Below are 17,548 nucleotides of genomic sequence, written 5' to 3'. Positions count from 1 at the left end.
GAAACTTATGAGGCTATGAATCTTGGAGTACTAGTAGATAGGAAGTTGAAGTTCAGGGGCCCATGTAGAAAAGATTGCAAATAAAACTCAAAAGATAACTGCACTGCTGAAATGAACTTTCTCATGTAAAGATAAGGATGTCATTTTGCCTCTTTACCAGGTCTTGATAAGACCTTGCTTGGACTGTTGTGCACAGGTCTGGTCTCCTGGTTTCGGTTGTGATTCTGATATAGTGGGGAGGGAGGGAGAGAGAGAGAGAATACAAAGGAGAGCGTTAAAAATGATATCAGGATTGTGGAATACTGGTTATGAAAATAGATTAAGAATTTGTGGACTGCAGACACTAGCAAACCAGAGAAAGAGGGGTGATATGATTGAGACGTACAAACTTCTGAAAGTGGCATACAGGATTTCAGTTGGTAGAAGGTTTCATGTTATGGAGAGTTGGGTGCCCAGATTTTCAAAACAAAAAAAAAAAAAGGGACAAAAACAGGACACTTCTGGTACTCTCTACATAAAAATAGAATAACATATAATTACAGTACACAGGACTGAAGTATGCATTATAATTATGGAGTATCAGCATTATCATTTTTATTATATTTATATGAAAACATTATTTCTTCCAAAAGTTCTATTCTTTCAAGATGCACTCATAAAACTCAATACACGAAAAGTCAAAGTGTGTCCTTGATCACAGTAATTACTTTGACAGTCTTGGTGTTGAAGCGGTTCTTTTCATCAGACCAAAGAACTCATCATCATCAAATTCCTGATATATACCCTCAGAGGGGATGTACAGGATATCATAGTACTACATGAAAAATTTACATCATTACTAACTTCCTATCTACAATTTTAATTCAAATCAGTCTGTTAAATGTCAAGACTCCAATATTATCAGGTCTTATATTTCTGTCTTCTAAGGCACTTTTTATCTTGGTCTTCCTCTGAGTCTTTTTCCTGCCAACCTGGCAGAGAACACTTGTTTTGCTAATCTTTCCTCTCCCATTCTGCTTAAGTGACCATACCACCTGAGATTAGTTCTGCTAATGCATTCCTTGGTGCTGACAATATCAAGTTCTTTCCTAATATCATCGTTTTTAATATGATATTGCCATTGATGCCATCTGTTCATGCCCCTAATCTTTCTCAGGACTCTCATATCTGCAGTCTCTAGTCTTTTGTCAAGGGTTTTACTTTTAACCCAGCTCTCAGATCCATAAGTTAAAATTAGATTAAACACCATCTTGTAAACAGCTAATTTAGTGTTTTGGCTAATTTCTCTCTTATTCCATATAAATTTATTCAGTTGACTTCCTACCATACCAGCTTTATTGATTTAGGTGTCTATTTCCATATTTAACTTACCATCTTCACTAAAAATCATGCCTAAGTAGATGAAATGTTTTACTTGTTGTATACGTTCTCCATTCATAATGCATTTGATATTTTCAATATTACTGCGTATTTTCATTGTCATTGTCTTTTTAATGCTGACCTTCATACCATATCTATTACAACAGTTATTCAGTTTAGTCAGGGAATCTTGCAGACTTGTAGCGGATTTATTTTGAAGTATAACATCATCTGCATAAAGCAAAGAGCTGAGATTAACACCTTCAATTTTAATATCATGTTTAATACCACTTCCCTTCATAATGTGATCTATTCTCTCTATTCCTGACTATTATATAATATCTGATATCAGGCATGCAGTCAGGAATATGATATCTATTCCTGACTGCATGCCAGGTCAGTGTTTTTTTTACCACTGTGCTGTCATCACTGCTTGTTTCATTTAGCAGTTTTTCAAAGTAATTACTCCATACTTCAAGGATATCTTTTTCTCCTGTTTTCATGTCACCTTTATCATCTCTAATTTCTTTTACAGCACTTTTTCCTCCATTTCTGAGCTTCTTTAACGACCTCAGAATATCTTGCCACCTTCTTGATATTTATTTTCTATGTTCTTGCCAAAGTCCTCCCATGACTTTTGTTTAGCTAGTTTTACACAGTGTTTAGCTTTCTTACATTTGTCTCTGTATTCTCTAAGAGCACAAGCTGACTTATTTGCCAGGAACTTTTGATATGCTTTCATCTTTTCCTTCACTGCCTCTTTAACTTCCTCTGTCCACCATGGAGTTCTGATTTTTCTATCCTTCCAGACAACCTCACCACATGCCTCTATGGCTGAATTAATCAGTGTTTTCTTCAGGGCTTGCCACTGAATCTCCAAGGTTTGGTTTCTGCTTTCAAATGCTTTCATTTTTTCTTGAATAATATTTGTGTATTTTAGTCTGCAGTTCACATCTGAGAGCTGCTCAACTTTTATTCTCTTGAAAATTTTCTTATATGTTCTTCTTTTCAATAAAAAATTCAATTTTATCACTCTCAAGACTAAATGGTGATCACTTCCAATTTCAAATTCTCTGCACAAACTGGTGTCCTGCACCAGTGGGAAAACATCACTATCAACAATAACATAGTCAATGAGACTTTTCTTATTCCTTGCTTCTTCTCTCCATTGGAATTTGTGCACATTTTTATGTTGGAACATTGTGTTAGTAATAACCAGTCCATGGCCTGAGCAGAAATCCAACAGGTATTTGCTGTTATTATTGGCTTTGCTCTTTTCTCCAAATTTTCCCAAAATATTTTTGTATGTCTGACAATTATTTCCTACTCTGCTATTTAGATCCACAACAAAGACAACTTTTCCTTCTTCATTGTGTCTGTTGCTCTAAAGCCTCAAAAAAATCCTCCACTTCTACCTTAGTAAAACCTTCTGTGGACCATAGGCACAAATAAGTCTCATTGTCCAGTTCCCCATTCTGATATTTGCCCACATTACTCTACTTGAGACTGCCTGCCATTCAAGAAGATTAGCCTCGTATTTAGTGTTGAATACTATAGATATTCCTTCTTTTCCTTGATTGTCATTGCCGGAATATAACATTTTGTATTTATTGCTCAGAAAGATCTCACCAGTTTTTGTCTTTTTTGTTTCAGTCATCCCTATTATGTCGATCTGGTACTTATCTAATTCCTCAGCTAGCTCCATTTCTTTGCCATTCAGGCTTCTTATGTTGATAGTACCAATCTTTAACTCTGGTGATGTTGAGTTGGGGTGTGTTTTCAGATTTGCTTCAGTAGCTGACTTTTCGCCGTTCGCCCTAGTTCCCTGGCGAAAACAACGGGGGCCTTGTTTAACCGGGCGACGCCCCAGCCAGCATGAAATTTTGTCATGTTGTACCATCATTTTTTTTTTTTTTTTTTGGTTTACCATTTAAGAATACAATTTGGTCAGCGAAATCCCAAATTTCCAGCCCATCCTCGTTCATTCAGTATCCAGGTAGATACCCAACTGGGTGCACCACGAGAAGGTGAGGATTGGACATTAGGTCAGAAGCCCTGGTCGGTTCTCTGCATTCCTTTGAAGTCTATGTGGAGTTCTCCTCTCAGTTATATAGCATTGACCCTTAAGCACCCCACAACTCATGAGAGAAAAAATTCTCTCTTCAGCTGTGTTTGTTCCTGGGATTGCCATAACAGGTACACCAATTGGCAGTATGTATACTTTTGTAATGGATGTTTTTTTCTTGATACCCCTTAAACACATCGCATCGCTTTTTTGTCCACTCAGTATTTGTGTCCTTCCATTCTTCCATTTTGGAGTTCACATTATTTATATGGCTGACTTCATCAACAATATTGAATATTTTACTGTCAACATCACTGATTGCATTCAGTTCATTTGCTTAAATTCAAGGAAGGTATCATAAAATAAATTTTTTGTGTCTAAAAATTCGTTTTCATCAAAGATACCCTCAGCTTTCCAATTTGTAATTTCTCTCTGAGCAATTCCAATTCTTCTACCACGTCAGTTGCCGAAATATTTTCCCTTTCTATTTTCGTTATGGGCGCTGAAAATATTTGCAGCTGGCTTTGCATGAAATGGAGCCAAAGTATTGATTATTGGTTACTGAAAAATGATTTCAGCAATGCAGGGCATTTATCTTATGATAAAAAGTAAGATCTGAGTTCATCAAATATGTCAATAAACCTATTCACAGCTGGTAGTAATGATAACCATCATGTTTGTACACTACCTAGAACACGCTTGTATTCAATTTCTGTAAATGAACAGAAATTCTTCAATTCCTCTACTGTCACGGTGTAAATATGGTAATACTGAAATATTTTGTTTACAATTGTTTTGATATCAATAGCAAAATATCAGCACTTGTCTGTACACCATTATGAACAACATGAGCAGCACGGCCAATGGCATGAATGTTTGTTTTTAACCCTTTGTTGAGTCTTGAAAATACATTGTTGGAGCCACATAATTTGTATCCACCAAAATTGGTGTTGCAGTTATCTGCAGAAAATGCAATAATTTTCTCAGTCAGCTGCTGTTTCTGCAAAATACCCAATATATGATTTGCAAGCAGTTCTGCTGTTTCTCCTGGTGTGTTCTGAAAATCTGTTACTTTAACCTTGAATACCTTTATTCGGGATGAAATACCTAACATGGACAGGCACCAACTTCAAATCTCTGTGGTTTGATGTGTCTACCATAACGGACACATATTTGGGTTGCTTCAATTCAATTGCTATTTCTCGCATTGCATAAGGTGCCAGGACATTCACTAAAATGGATTGACACTTTGTTCACCCAGATGTAAATTTCTTTTGAAATAAATTTCGCACTATTGCAGAGGTGCAGTCCATTGACCTCAAAGAAAGATTATGTTTCCATGCATGAAATATATTTTATTTTCATGCAGGAATTTTTCATGAAAAGTGATGTAACATCTTGACTTGAACTGTGCGCAGCGGTTGCCAATTTATGTTTTTTGCTTCATCAAATGCTGTTTTATATCAGAACGGCCTCCACGTTGAATTGAAAAACCGAACGATACACAGTACATTACAACTTGTTTGTTGTTTCATCATCTTTCAAGAAGGAATATTCTTCTTTTAAATCCCAAGTGAAACTACACTTACTTTTCGGCATGAGAAAATCTGGATGAAACATCACCACTTACAATATACAGTAAAACCCCGAAGCTACGCGGTAGGTGGGATAAACAAAAAGCACGCAAGTCAAATTCGTGTAACTCGGGGTATAATTTTGCATGTAATTTATATATACAAACATACAATTGGGACCAAAGGTTTACAAAAACATCTATATTTTTTAAGAAATATAATCTTAATTGTAGTTTTTCGTGCATAAAAAAAAGAAAGTTATTTCGATGTCGATGGTTTCATAAAATCAAATAGATTCGTGTGACGGCATAATGTCTTTTTCTTGTCTCGCAAAATGTCTTCATAGCAAGCCAATGATTTTTTTTATTCCTTGCCTTGTGGCTACAATTCGTTCCTCGTTAGAATCTATGTCCTCCAAAATCTGTAAACCTTTCTTTTATGATTGTTCTTACTGTGGATTCCTGTAGATCGAACTTCTTTGCTGGCTCTCAAATTTTCATTCCGCATTCAAAATCCTTAAATTCTCAGCTTCCAAGGATACCCCTTGGAAGGGGATATCCTTGGAAGCTGAGAATGAATGCTGTTAGGAAGGGGGGTAAGGGCTATATTTTTCTCTTATAGGGTAGTGTGTGATTTAAATGGATTGCCATTGGATGTTGTGAGTCCAAGCAGTGTGAATGAATTCAAAAATAAGTATTATACCTGGTGTGTGTAGTATGTGGTCTCCCTCGATGAGTCACTGACTTCCTGGAGGTCTCTCTTAATAATAATAATTCAATGTGGTCTTATAGTCAACTGCAGAGATGACTGGAGAGCAATCCCAGGCAGAGAACGACTCAAGGTGGTTAACTGAGATAAGATTCTTATCTCAGTTCATATAACCGATAGCCTTTGGTTATATGATTATATAAAAGAGCTGAGGCTTTTTCTCTATCTCTCATACTATCTATCTGTTTTTTCTTTCTCTCAATAATATTAGGCTCTCTTGCACCCATTATACTAACTACTCTAGGCCTATCATGAGCATCCTTTTACTTTTTCACCTCGATAAAGGTCGAAACCTATATATGTAGTGACCCTTCCTGTAATACATAGCATTATACATATCCATAAGGATATGCACTTTGCATTGTGGGATACTAAGGCAAGTGATGTAAAGTCATTAGCCTCTATATACGAGTTGCCCAGTCCTGAAGTTACTTCATGCACAAACTTTGTTTGCTTACTTTTGGATAAAGGATTAAACTAAGAATATAATTTCTTGACATCTTCTTGGCACTGGGAAAATTCTTTCATGATTTCATTGAAAAATGTAAAAGATCTGTGGACTGTTTGGGTAAACGAAAAGAAAGAAAGCATTAACATATGTGAAAAGTGTCTTGATAGATTAGAGCGATTACAAATGAGAGCAAGAGTCGTGACTGCAGAAGAGCTTAGGCAAGAGTTAGTGAAAATGAAAAGTGTAATGAAACATCTGGAAGAGGATATTAAATATCTAAAGAAGGGATTGGCTGGTGAGAATGAGAAGGAGGAAGTTAGTATTATGAAGAAAGAGTCAAAGGATAGTCGTGTCATTGTATGAGGACCCGATCATTAGAGGTATGATGACTAATAAAGTGCACAAAACATGCTTCTTGATGGAACAAGGAAACAAATAACTGATGCATTGCAGAGAAGAAAAGAGTGGGCACCAATTACATGGTGAAAAAAATTAAAAAGGCGTTCATATTTAAACCTGCATCTGTAGAGAAGACAAGCTTTATCCCACTGGTCACTCTCCTCTTTTGAGACTGCTCTGTCATACACAACTTGCTGGTATTATTTAGAGAGCATATCTCTGTATCTAACCAATATACTATTAATATATATAATATTAATAAGTGCAAGTGTTGCATTTTGGAGTGCAGAAATATAAGGCTCTGTACTATATTGACAGTGTTGTGCTGTAGTTAGTGAATGAGATTCAAGATTTACTAGTGATAGTTGACAGTAGACTGAAGTTTAGAGGGTATTGCATGTGTTATGTAGACTGCACATCATGGTGATGCTATAATAAGAAATACTCTAATATATAGGGATAAGGAAATGGTTGCGCCAATTTATTTTTTTATTTGAGTTTAATATGTATAATCAGGCCTGGCTAGTGGCGTGTGCAACATACACAGGCGCCGCAGAAGAAAAGGCGCCTAAAAGATCTCAAAAAATATGAGATAAGAATTTAAACGAACAATGAATGGTACAGAAAATTATGAATGTACGTCGTCTTCCGTTTGGGGCCCCTTCAGATCTTCCTGGAAACGAACAAATAAATTATGAAATTGTATCCTGGACCCGATTATATCACTGTAATTTTTGATTAAAATTTACGAAAAAATACCTAAAATAGTTCTTCTTTATTTTTTGATGTATCATAAATCAACTTATGATTAATTGTTGAGTTCCATGTAAAAAAAATTTGTATGAGCAGGACTAATCCGTAGGTAACATTATACTCTGTAAAGCAGTTTTCATTTGTTTTTCATTTCCTGTTCGTTTTAATCACACTTTATTCAAAAAAAATTTTTTTGGAAAGGCGGTGAACATTAATCGCACACACAAGAAAAATACTAGGTGCTGTGTATGATGCTTCCATTCATATTTTGTCAGCTAAATTGGAGGGGAGGGATCTTAGACCTCTATCAATATGATAAATGAAATCTAATTTGTTAACTGACCTTGGTGCAATGGCATAGTCCAGACCTTTTTCCAGCAGTGACAGTTCTCCTTGATTAAGGTTGTTGTTCGATTTGTTAATAACTTGGCCATGGTCTGTTGGTAGTTGGTTGCTCCTGACTTCACTTGTGGGTGATTAGTTGCTCCTTGTATTGTAGGTTTGTAATTGGCTGTTCCTCTGAATATGGCATCCTGATTGTCTGTTGCTTTCTTGTTGTTTTAATGCTTAGAACTTCGCTATTAGTTTTTCTTTGTTTTTAAGCAATATGTGTTTGGCCGAGTCACCCATAATCTTGTCTATAATATTCCAAATATTGGGATTAATGTATCTGGATAGTTCTTGTTTTTGTTGTAACACACTGGCTTGGGTAACTGCAAAGTTTTTGCAGGCCTCATGGATCTGTTCTCTTAACAAAGCTTTTTCCAAATGGGCATAAATAGAGCACATTAGCTGTAGTAAACTTCTTTTTTTGGTTAATGCAGTTAGGTATTAAGTTGCTGTCTCTACATCATTTTAGAAAGGCTAGCCAATTAATTAACATAGAAACATGTATTTTCATCTTACTGTAGTGGCTGCATTGCTTGCAGGTCAAATCTCCATGGATTATGACAATACTTTCTTTTAAGGTTACACAGTGGTCAGCATTCATAGTTAAGAATTTATGGAGATACAACACACGTGTTAAAATAATTACTTTACTTACTATCAGGAAAGTAACATTCGACGTTTTGACCTCTGTATGAAGGTCATCATCAGGAAAATACATATGTATAAGATACAAGCTACATGTCACTGCACTTTCCAAAGGTAAAATGAATCTTACTGCTTATTAATCTTTTACCTATCCTGTGGAAAAACTAAATTAAGGTCCAAGCATTAAAACAACAACAGACAACTGGGACGCCATATCCGGAGGAATAGCCAATTACAAACCAACAATACAAGGAGCAACCAATCGCCCTCAAGCGAAGTCAGGAGCAACCAACCACCAACAGACCATGGCCAAGTTATTAACAAATCGAGCTACAACCTTAACAAAGGATAACTCTCACTGCTGGAAAAAGGTCTGAACTACGCCATTGCACCAAGGTCAGTTAACAAATTAGATTTTAAACTCAAATAAAAAACTAAGTTGCAACTTCAACCAAAACAGAAAAATTAGCTCTCAAATCCTTAAAAAATAACAAAGCCATCGTACTCACAAAAGCAGATAAAGGTAATGCTACCATTGTCCTCGATCAAACAGCATACCTAGAAAAAATGAACCATTTGGTATCTGACCATAACATGTACCAAATGGTGAACTACAATCCCACAAAACGCATTAGAAAGAAAACAACGGAATTAATCAAATCCATGATCACATGGCCAGATGAAACAACCAAAAAAGTAATACCTCATTATGCCTGTGCTCCCAGAATTTATTGCCTGACAAAAATACACAAAACAAACATGCCACTATGTCCAATAGTTAAAGGAATCGACAGCCCTAATTACTACTTAGCCAAGAAATTAGCGGCTACCCTCAAGAAGTTGGTATATCATTCCCCCTCCTACATTAAAAATATAACATTTTATAAACAAAATTAAAAACATCACACTCAATGACCAAGATTTATTAGTCAGCTTTGACATAACTTCCCTTTTCACTAATGTCCCTATCAATCATACTATTATTCTCTTACAGAACATATTTCCAGTATGTATGTGGCATGCCCCAAGGTTCTGTTCTTATGCCCCCGCTGTTTAACTCGTTTGTAAATGATAAACCATGTGGACTGATTGGGATTACGGCCCTCTTTGCCCATGTACTCCACTCTAGGTATTTTGAGTGGCAAAGCAGTTTTTACCTACAAAAAGAAGTTATACCCATTGGCTCACCACTCCCCCCCCCCCCAATGCCAACTTTTACATCGAAGACTTTGAGCAACGAGCTCAGGTTTGGCCAGCCTAAAGCCCAAAGTCTGGCTTAGATATATCAATGATATTTTTGCCATTTGGCCCCACAGCCACGAAACATTAAATACATTCCTTAGCCACCTGAACAAACAACACAAACGTATTCAATTTAACATTGAAATCGAAAACAACAACTCTCTTCCTTTTCTAGACACACTTGTCATATGTCTTCCCTCAGGCTGTCTCTCCTTCTCTGTCTACCACAAACCTACACACACACACACACACACACACACACACACACACACAGGCCAATACATACACAAAAATTCATACCACCACCCAACACAAAAACTAGGAGTCATAAGCATCCTCAAACATAGAGCACTAACAATTTGCTGGCACGAACAAGCTCTAAGCCAAGAATTCGAAAGCATCAACCATACATCTGTAAAAAAATGGCTACAATAAAAAAAAAAAAAAAAAAAAAAAAAAAAAATCACAAGATTCTCCAAAAGAATACCATAGCCATACCCTATTTTAGAGGCATTTCAGAAAAAAAAATAGACAGAACACTACATAAATACAACATCAAGACTTCCTTCAAATCCCTGACAAAATTAAAAAATTTACTCAGTTCTTCCAAAGATCCTTTACATACCTAGCCCACCCAGGGGTTTACAAAATCCAACTTACACATAACCTGCCCTACATAGGGGAAACAGGATGCACAATCCTAATCAGAAAAGACAAACACAAACCACACAAATACCTCCATTATGGTAAAACAGGCCTATCAGACCACGCACTTCAAACATACCATTGAATTGACTGGAAAGTCACCAATTCAAAGTCACTTTGAATTTTCTCACCTTTTAAAAAAAATTCAAAGAAACCTATGAAATGCTAAAACACTATCCAAATCTGAACAAAAATGACGGTTTAATCATTCCAAGAATATGGAGGACCCACCTGCAACCCGTATAGCAACCGGAACAAGCCCAGAAGAAAATCTCAATACAAGAGGACTTTTGAAATGTCTAATGTAATTTTTAATTATTTTAAATGTTTTGTTTATTTTAATTTGATTTTAATTAATTTTTATATTTGTTTTTAATTTAATTTTTTTAATCTATTTATAATTTTTTAAAATTTAATATTAATTTAGTTTTTCCACAAGAGGTCAGACTAGGTAAAGGATTAATAAGCAGTTAGATTCATTTCACCTTTGTAAAGTGCAGTGGCATGTAGCTTGTATCTTATACATATGTATTTTCCTGATGATGACCTCAATACAGAGGTCAAAACATCGAATGTTACTTTCCTGATAGTAATTAAAGTAATTATTTAATACGTGTGTTGTGTCTCCATAAATTATTAACTACCGTGTAACCTTAAAAGAAAGAATTACCAGAATATGTTATTAATGCAAGGATTGTTAAAAATTTTAAATTTGGTATAATAAATATGTTGTCAGTTGAATGAACCTCTCACGATGAGTCTGCTGACTCTGTGGAGAGTATAATAATAATAATAAATTATATTATTGGTTTAATCCTTTATTGAAGTGTAAGCAAACATAGTTTGTACATGAAGTATCTTCATGACAGGGCTACTTGTATATAGAGGTTAATGATTTCACATCAGTTGCCTTAGTATTCTCTAATGCAAAGCACATCTCCTTTCAGATGTGCATAATGCTATATTTTATGAGAAGGGCCAGTACCCAGGAGTCAGTTTCAAACTTTAGTTTGTTGCCTCTAATTTGATACTGTTCTTTGTCATTGCTGTTCATCTTATTGACTGACTTGTGTATCATCTACAAAAGCCACCAGTTGAATATCTATTCTATTGGGAATTAACGAATCAATCTGAATGAAACTTTTGGATAGCACAGGTTTCTAAACTTGAATAAATAGATGTAATTTTGGTATATTTATTATTTTTTTTCAATCTCTTATATCGTCCAAATATAACTTTTTTATAATTTTAAGATTTTTTAAGTATTCTAAGGATGTACACTAGTGGCCAAAATTGTGGAAACCTTTTGGAAAAAGTGTTTCTGAGGTTTGATGGTTCATAACATCACTTTTTTTGGAGTAATATCATAAAATTATATATCAATGGAAAGATAATTTAATCAAGAATGTAATGCTATAACTTTTTGAAGGATTTTTTATTAGAACAGTAGTTATAAAGAACAAAAGTTAAACACACAGAAAAAATGAGATATACAAAAATTCTCACAATGTGAGTTAATACTTACTTGGATAACCTTTAGCGTTAATTGCAGCCTTACTATGCCTTCCCATGAAGTGAACCAAGTTTTTTTAGTTCTGCAGCTGTTATAATGCGAAACCAAGATTGAATTATTGCTTCTATTAATTGGGTTTTATTGGTGGGTTGCTTCTGACTAACAAGTTTCTTTAGTCGGCTCCATAGATTTTTGATTGGGTTAAGGTCTGGGCTATTCCCAGGCCATTCTAGCAGTGGAATATGATTATCTTGAAACCACGTTTTGCACACAGCAGCAACATGACATGGAGCTGAAATATAAATGCTTCATTATCTTGGAAAAGATCATGTGCGGAAGGCTTCAGTTTGGGCTCAAGTATTTCATTTATGTATTTTTGGGCATTTATATTCCCATTAATCATGCAAATTCTGCCAACACCTTTTGATGTCATACAACCCCAGATTATAACACTAAGTGGGTGTTTCACGGTAGGTGTAATGCAATCAAGATGCAAATCTTCTCTGATTCTTCTCCTTACGTATTTTATGCCATCACTACCAAACAGGGAAATTTTGGTCTCATCACTCCAAATAACACTGTCCCATTGTTCCGCTGTCCAGTTAACATGGGTTTTAGCCCAGTTTAATCTTTTCAACCTTTGTTTGAGAGATAAAAATGGCATTTTTCGTGGAATTCTAGCATTTAGACTAAATTCCTGCAGTCTGTGCCAAACAGTCCTTACACTCAACTTCACATTGTATTGCGCCATTTCATCTTGTATACACCCAGATGATTTTCTTCTGTCATGTAGGCACAGTCTCTCAATTCTTCTATCATCACTTGCTGTTGTGCACCTTTTCCTGCCTTTACCAGTCTGGTTTTGTAGTGACTGAGTCTCCTTATACCTCTTCAAAAATTTAGAAATGCCACCTTTGGTTAAGTTTCCACCAATTTTCTTCTAATTTCTTCATAACTGTTGCCTTATTCACTTAATAGTATTATTTTACATCGCTTTCTGAGTGACCAGTCAACTCTTTGCATCATTTCTTTAATTTTATTACTTTTTACAAGATCGCTAAATGAAAGAACACACAAAAAAATCAACCAACTTGATAACAATCACATAACACACTGACAAATGTCCTCCTCTCAGTTCCAATACATGACATCAATTGCTGAATCCTACTGTGACCTTATTGGCTCATTGCCAAAACAAGATGACACCTGATTGGCTCTCTAAACACTCATGCTCATTGGCTACATTCAAATGAAGGAAAGCTACTTCATATCAACCTAAGCAAGTTGTGCTTCTTTTTTCTGTTTATTTGGCTATAACTTTTCATAGAATACAGATAATTGAACAAGCTTTGTTGCATTACATCCTGATTAAATTATCTTTCCATTGTATATAATTTTATGGTATTACACACACACACACACACACAAAAAAAAAAAAAAAAAAGTGGTGTTATGAGCCATCAGACCTCAAAAATGCACTTTTTCCAAAAGATTTCCACAATTTTGGCCACTAGTGTAAGTCGAATTTCTATCAGGATGTTTGTTGTTTTTTCTTTTACATTTTCAGAAATATAATTTGTTCTTCAGTAAGTAATAGTGATAATTTATTTTGTTAGAGGAAAATAAAGAAAGGGAAAGTAGAATTATTCGTTTCATTTGGATCTCTCATTAGTGCATTCTGCACATCCTAATAATACTCCTTTCTGGTAAAGTTACGTGTTATTCTCAACTGTTAAAACTAGTGAATCACATGTTTCATATATTAATAAATTGTGATTATTGTGAATTCCTTGGGATCTTATTTTTTTCAATATTATATTTTCCAGATCCTGAAGAATTTCTGAATTCTCTTCTAAACCAGATTTTAAAAGCAGAGCCATTTTTAAAATTAAGGTATTTAACTCTTAAATAATTCTTTCTTCTTTCTGAATTTGTTGTAAAATGGTAGTTTTGCCATATATCTTTGCATATAAGCCAAGTAATTTTTTCATAAGCAACAGGATTGATCATTTAGCTTATGCATGTCAGACCTCAAAACTTTTCAGATGCAGTACTGAAATGAATTGCATATTCTAGTACTTCATTTGGTATCAGACTGCAGTTACTAATTGCATTAGTATTGTATCAAACTGAAATGATTTTATTTCAGTGCAACAGTACTAAAAATTCATTTGTATAATTTATTATATTTATAGAGCATATACTTACCATATATGTTCTTGGTTGTTAACGCATCTTCCTGTTTGTAATCCAAAGTAAAGAGTAATATAAGATTGCATGAGAAGAGGCAGCTATAGTCAAAACATTAAAAAAACACAAAAATTTCTTATTGCTATTAAGTTCCCCTCTCCCTTTGTTTTACCAAATCACCTGAAGCATTTTACAGCTAAACATTTTGTGTATTATAAATAGTAATAGAGAATAAACATCTCTAGCAAGATACTTTTTTTTCCCTGAGATTTTTAAGAGTTCAATCACAACAGTTCTTCCCATTATTGTTAGATGTTTGTTTTTCTTAATTCATTACATATGAGGGTGATCTGAAAAGCTCTCGGCCTCAACCAGATGGCAATACTATCGGCAAGATTTTTTTTCAAAATTGGTACAGGTACATCTGTCATAAGCATTCATGTGAAATTGCAAGTCATTCTATCAAGTAGTTTGTTTTTATACACTGTCTGAAGCAAAAGTGTTGTCTGTATCCCTTGAAATGGATAAAATTGAGTATCGTGCGGTTATAAAATACTTTGTAAAAGAAGGTTTAATGCCAAAAGAAATTCATTTGAAGTTCATAAAAGTTTATGGGCACTCTTCTCCTTCATTTTCGACATGTGGCCGTACCAGCCTTGAAGATGATCCACGTGAAGGACCTCCAAAAAGTGTAACAACACCAAAAATCATTGATCAAGTACACGATATGGTATTGGATGACCAGCGAGTCAAAGTGCATGAAATTGCTGAGACTATAGACATTTCAAAAGAACATGTAAGGTATATTTTGCATGAAGAAGCTTTGCACAAGATGGGTGCCATGCTTGCTCACAGCTGATCAAAAATGCACTCACATGAAAATCTCTGAACAGTTCTTGGTGCATTTTAACAAGAATAAAACTGATTTTGTGTGTCGATTTATTATTATTATGGATGAGACTTGAATTCACCATTACACACGAGAATCCAAACAGCAGTCAAAACACTGGACAGAAGCCAGTCTTTCAGCCCAAAGAAGAAGACAAAGTCGGTCCCATCAGCAGGAAAGGTCATAGCATCAGTGTTTTGGAATGCTAAAGGGGTTTTGTTTATTAATTATCTTGAAAAGGGTAAAAGAATAACCAGAGAATATTATTCTGATCTTTTAACCAGACCAGACAAAAAAATTTGTGAGAAAAGACCTGGTTTGCAGAACAAAAAAAATCATCTTTCATCAGGACACTGCACCTGCCCACAAAGATGTTTTGGCAGTGAGAAAATTAAGAGATCTGCACTATGAATTGTTGGAACATCCATCCTATTCCCCAGGTTTGGCTCCCTCTGACTTCTATCTCTTTCCAAAACTAAAACTCTTCCTCGCTGGTCAGCATTTTTCTTCGAATCAAGAGGTGATTGCGGCTGTAGAGGGGTATTTTGCAGATCTTACTGAGACCCACTACAGGGACCAGATAATGGCACTGGAGCATCGCTGGAATAAATGTATGTCTTAAGTGAGATTATGTTGAAAAGTAAAAATAATTTTGAAATTATAAATTCATTTTTTCATTGTTAGGCCGAGAACTTTTCAGACTACCCTCGTATATCTGATATATATTGAAGAAAATTGAGCATTTATTTTATTTAGCATATTTCTTCAGACAAGAAGTACCAATAAACTGCAACCACTCTTGGTTTTATCCAAAAAACTTTTATAAAGGCTTTTTAATAGAAGTAGAAGGTGGTCTTGTATGGAGACAGCATGGTTTTTTACTTTTTAGAAACTTGGGTTTTTTTCATCCCATGAGATAGGCAATCCTGCCAGAAGAACAAGTTAACAGACATGATATGCTAGCTTCATTTCATAGTTGTTTCAACTAGAAATCAAAGCAAATCAACCAATCTTTTGGACTAAAACTTTTTTTTTGTTTTTTGCTGCTTTATTTTTTGTTATCATTTCATTTTTTTTATTAGTGTTTCATTTGAAATTATAAATATTTTTTTCTTTTCTTTTCTTCTTTTTCAATAATTAAGATGCTTTTATACCTAAAGCAATTTCAAATAATTATTATACAGTATGCTTCTGTGCAATAATTTCCATTATTCAGTTAGACTTTTTTCCAAAATTACGTCTATAGTACATTTCCAAAAACAGATCTAGAATTAATTGTTGTGAAAATTAATGATACCACTATACAAGGATGTATGAATTGCACTATTTTTATTATTGTCTACAATAATTTTCTTGTTTAGTGAGTCATCTGAGAGTATTCTGTGAACTGTGACTGATATCTTCAGAAGACTGAAGTCTTTTTTTTGTATCCCTTAGCTGGTGCCTTAATTGGGCTGCCCTCCCCCCTTTACACTGCTGTGGGTGCTGCTGGACAACTTATCCATTGGCTTCTTATCTAGTTTTATGGCCCTCGGCAGGCCAACTGCAGTTGCTAGAAGTGGTAGGGTTGCAGAAGTTGCATTATTAATTCTATTTCTTTCATTATGATTGAATACTGTGCTACATTCATTACAACAGAGTTATGGAAATGGCTACTACCTGGAGCAAAAATAACTTGAATTAAATTAAAAATTTATAACTTAATCTTTTGTCTCCTTCATATCACAAGCAACAAAAAAAATTTCTACTGTTAATTTTGAATTATTATTATTATTATTATTATTATTGTATAGGCACCTCAATGGAATCTGAAGATTCATTGCAGAAGACCCAAGCTGTCCACACAATCTTTATCATACCTCTGCTTGAACCCATTAACAGACGGAGCACTCACAGCTGATTCTGACAATCCATTACACTCATCAGAACTCTCCAAGCAAAAAATCTAGTCCTTACATCCCTACTAACCACACCTTTATTCAACTTCCAGGGATGATCACTTGTTCTTGTCCCTCTAGCCAAGTGCTGAAACATTTCTCTGCATCCATCATCTGTAAAACACTTTAAGCAACTTAAAATGTTTCTATCATATCCCCTCTTTTTCTCCTATCAACCAACTTCTGCAAGCCACACATCCTCAGTCTATCCTCATATGGAACATTCCACAGACTACTTACCATCTTGGTTGCTTGCCACTGAATCTTCTCCACTGCTTCCTCATTCCCAAGCAACTCAGAAGACCAGTCCTGAGCACAGTAATCCAGATGTGGATGTATCAATGCCTTATAAAGAGGAATAATAATTTCCCTATATCAACTTGTTAGTGTGTTCTTGAATTGCAAAGTAATTAACATCTGACTCTCATGGAGTCAGACTCATCGTGGGAGGTACATACTATCACACACAAAGCTCATCCAACCATGCCTTAAACAGATTCAATGTGTCTACATTCACAACACACTCAAGCAAGGCATTCCACTCACCAACCACTCTCCATGTAAAGTATGTTCTCCTCATTCCTCTTCTCACACATAGTTTCCAGGGACGGCCTCTCGTTCAGGGACCCCCATCTCGCATTCTTTGCATAATCTCTTCCATGTCAACC

At 35.1% G+C, this 17,548-nt stretch overlaps 1 protein-coding gene across 5 annotated transcripts in view; it reads left to right on the top strand.

Moving 5' to 3' along the window:
* CYLD (ubiquitin carboxyl-terminal hydrolase CYLD) overlaps positions 1-17,548 on the top strand; it is a 451,655-nt gene that overhangs the window by 310,264 nt on the left and 123,843 nt on the right. For all 5 annotated transcript variants that reach the window (XM_090407955.1, XM_090407951.1, XM_090407953.1 and 2 more), the window contains one exon: positions 13,691-13,757. In XM_090407955.1, coding sequence (XP_090264081.1) covers positions 13,691-13,757 — 67 coding nt within the window. The remainder of the gene's footprint in view (positions 1-13,690; positions 13,758-17,548) is intronic.

Source organism: Typopeltis vanoorti, chromosome 18 (genome assembly GCF_054136105.1).
Source record: "Typopeltis vanoorti isolate ZY-2024b chromosome 18, IOZ_Tvanoo_1.0, whole genome shotgun sequence".
Taxonomy (NCBI): domain Eukaryota; kingdom Metazoa; phylum Arthropoda; class Arachnida; order Uropygi; family Thelyphonidae; genus Typopeltis; species Typopeltis vanoorti.
The sequence above is the reverse complement of the archived record's forward strand: the minus strand, read 5'-3'. Positions and strand labels throughout refer to the sequence as shown.